This window comes from Salmo trutta, chromosome 21 (genome assembly GCF_901001165.1).
Source record: "Salmo trutta chromosome 21, fSalTru1.1, whole genome shotgun sequence".
NCBI classification, from domain to species: Eukaryota; Metazoa; Chordata; class Actinopteri; order Salmoniformes; family Salmonidae; genus Salmo; species Salmo trutta.
Genome location: NC_042977.1, coordinates 19,730,980 through 19,734,304, shown reverse-complemented (window position 1 = coordinate 19,734,304; position 3,325 = coordinate 19,730,980). Strand labels below are relative to the sequence as shown.

At 42.7% G+C, this 3,325-nt stretch overlaps 1 protein-coding gene across 1 annotated transcript in view; it reads left to right on the top strand.

Annotated features, from left to right (window-relative positions):
- The first annotated feature begins 713 nt into the window (after positions 1-713).
- The window catches only part of LOC115157724 (ladderlectin-like), a 4,027-nt gene continuing 1,415 nt past the window's right edge, over positions 714-3,325 (top strand). Inside the window, exons 1-5 of the mRNA XM_029706172.1 lie at positions 714-810; positions 1,187-1,274; positions 1,575-1,690; positions 2,007-2,198; positions 3,126-3,245. Coding sequence (XP_029562032.1) covers positions 796-810; positions 1,187-1,274; positions 1,575-1,690; positions 2,007-2,198; positions 3,126-3,245 — 531 coding nt within the window. The 5' untranslated portion in view covers positions 714-795. The remainder of the gene's footprint in view (positions 811-1,186; positions 1,275-1,574; positions 1,691-2,006; positions 2,199-3,125; positions 3,246-3,325) is intronic.

Genomic DNA, 3,325 nt, shown 5'->3' with positions numbered 1-3,325 from the left:
GTTAGCTTTAGCAGTGCGGAGAGCCTCCGTGACACAGAGGTAGAGTGATGTAGTGCTGCATCAGACCGCCCTGACCTCCACAATCACCCAACTTCAACCCAATTGAGATGGTTTGGGATGAGTTGGACCACAGAGTTAAGGAAAAGCAGCCAACAAGTGATCAGCATATGTGGGATGTCCTTTAAGAAGGTTGGAAAAGCATACCAGGTGAAGCTGGTTGAGAGAATGCCAAGAGTGTGCGAAGGTGGCTACTTTGAAGAATCTAAAATATATTTGGTTTTATTTAACACTTCTTTTGGTTACTACATGATTCCATATGTGTTATTTAACAGTTTTAATGTCTTCACTATTATTCTACAAAGAAAATAATAAAAATAAAGAAAACCCTTGAATGAGTAGGTGTGTCCAAACTTTTGACTGGAACTCAATATATATTTATATATATATATGTTAACTTTTTATAGATTTGTTACATTTTCACAAAAGTAGTGCTATCATAGTGGACCAATAGAGCGCCTGTAGCACAGGCAAAGATATTTTTCCAGCACCCCAATTGAAAATAACGTTCATTAAAAGTACCCTGCACCACCAAACTTCTTCCCGTGGCTATGCCCAAGGGGTGTACGTTTTGGTTTTTGCCCTAACACAACACAGCTGATTCAAATGATAAAAGCTTGATCATTAGTTGATTATTTGAACGGTTAAAGGATGAGAGAGGGAGGGGTCTGACTGGATGGGTCCTTAAAAAAGGAGAGCAGGAAGTGGTAGAACTCAACTCACAAACAGAGCGCTGACATGACCAGACTGCAGGTGAGAGTTCAACATAGCACTGTATCGGATTTCATCCCAAATGGTGTCTTACTAGGTATGCCATGCATCGGGGTTAGTTAGCTAGGGTGTTGTTTTGGGGAGAACCCAAGAGCATAGACTTCTCCTTATCTTAGGTAGATGGTGACTATCAGATGCTTTCAATTCCCTATGTAGTGCCATTTGGAATCAAACATTCCTGTGTGCCAGGCTAATCTACTGTATGTGGTGGAAGAGATGATAGCTGGTATTCCTCAGCCCTTCATTAGTTGAATGTGATAAGTGGACTTACTGGGGTGCTCGAGCAGAGGTTGGGGGAAACACTGATGGCTTCTCTCGTGTGTGTGTGTGTGTGTGTGTGTGTGTGTGTGTGTGTCAGGAGACTATCACCATGGCGATGTTGACCCTTCTACTGCTTCTCAGCGCTGCCTTTACACTGGGCGACATAATGACTGCGAACATAGCAAGTAAGAGTCAGCTTCACACTTTACATCACGAGTGTCGAACTCATTCCACAGAGTGCCTAGTATATGCAGGTGGTTTACCTTTCAATGAAGACAACCAGGTGAGGGGAGTTCTAAAACCTGTAGATACTCGGTGCTCTGTGGAATGAGTGTGCTTTACATCATTCATTGTGTATATTTTGTTGTGGTATGACTGCTCTACAAATGTTATTTATGATGCAAGGGGATTTGTATGTCAGTCAGTCTCGACTATCCTTTAAAGTCGGCTGCAATTTCGTAACACTCCCTGTCTTCTCCTTTCAGATGATTTGGTGAAATTTGCAGCAGACCAAAGAAACCCATGCCCCAGAGGCTGGTTCCAATTTAATTCGCGCTGCTTCATGTTTGTCAAAACTGCAATGACATGGCCCAAAGCAGAGGTATAATGCTTACCCTCTACAATTGAAATGAACTGGCTTTTTTAGTTAAAGGGTCTTTGGCCTTATTTTAACAGGCGCCTCATGTAAAATATGCTGTAATTAATAATGTCTATAGGCTTTGCAATATTTGTGTGGAGTTGGGCCCTGTTGTCTATTAGAACCCACAGGGCATGGGTTAACTAATCTCTAAGAGCCTGTTAATAGAACATTAGTTCCGATGGCAATATTTGAGTCCAGAAGACAAATTCTCAGACTGGACAACTGACTAATACTTCCATTATGACATGTCTTTGTCTCTGTGTACTGCTTGCTCTAGCGCCACTGTCAGTTACTTGGAGAAAAACTGAAACCTGTGCGCAACACTGTAAAGTACCTTGGCGCAAACCTGGCATCTGTGCACAGCTATGAAGAGTTCCGATTTCTACAGGCGGTGGTGTTGATCAATACTGGCAGTTTCCCTCTTACCTGGATTGGCGGATATGATGCTGTTCAGGCAAAGGTGGAAAAGGTACCCAGTTGTCATAATCAGCTCAGAGTAGGTGTTAAGACACTGCTCAGACAACTCTGTGCCAAGAGTAATCAACTCGCCAGTTTCTCAGCTGGTAATGACCACAGTTTGAGGTACAGCAGAGGAAAGATGGTGACAACGCTCATTGACATTTAGCAAGTAACGGGGGACACACACAAAATGAAATTCGACATCTTATTGACGGCCATACAAAAACGCTACCCGCTTGAGAAGGCAGATTTTGGCCGTAGTTATCCTTCTCGCTCTTCTCGACTCTTCCTCTTTGCTATGGCGCAGAAACAACTTACTAGGTGGCTTGTTCCATTTGAGACCTTGGGATTAAGGTTGTATCTGACATTTGTTAAGTTGATAGGTCGGTGTAGTTTTTAAGAAAGTGTCTATATAAAAAAAGAACCTGGTTTGGAAGATCTTACAGATGTACCAAAAGAATGCCCATTGCAGTATCCACTGACACAGTGGGCTGGAGTGAGTACTACAGCATGGGATCAAAAGGCAACCTATTCCATATCGGTCTGGCCATGTTTTAAATCTGGAAGCCTTAATGGTGACCCGTCAGTTTGCGACATATAACAATTTTTGCTATTTTTAAAATTTTGTTTCTAACCATGCTGCGCGACGCTGCTCAGCGACCAAAAATGATAATGGTGGCCAGTGGCGCTGTTTCCCCCCTAATGCAGATTCAGTCTTTTTTTCACCGGTCAAGTCTGGAAATGCATTGGGATTTTTAGAAATGTGGTTGTAGTATCAACACTTGTGGGTTTTTTCACCCCACAGTTCCAGTGTCAGTCTGCACGTTTTTGGTAGTGGTGGCTTTTACGGTTTTGGTGGTGGAGTAAAGACCATGAGTATGTTGGAATTTAGAAGTTGTTCAGCAAGCACATCTGAGATCTCACTACTTCCCCACAGGACAGGCTATGGTTCTGGAGTGACGGCTCCAAATTTGATCACGAGAGCTGGGCTGAAGGGGAGCCGAATAACCACTATGGTGCCAGAGAGCCATGTATTCAGATGAACTTTGGAGGTACAGTAAGCCCATTATTCACAATTCAACTTTTTCAGAGTACGTTTAACAAATAAATGTGACTTACTTTTCTATTTCGTGTTTC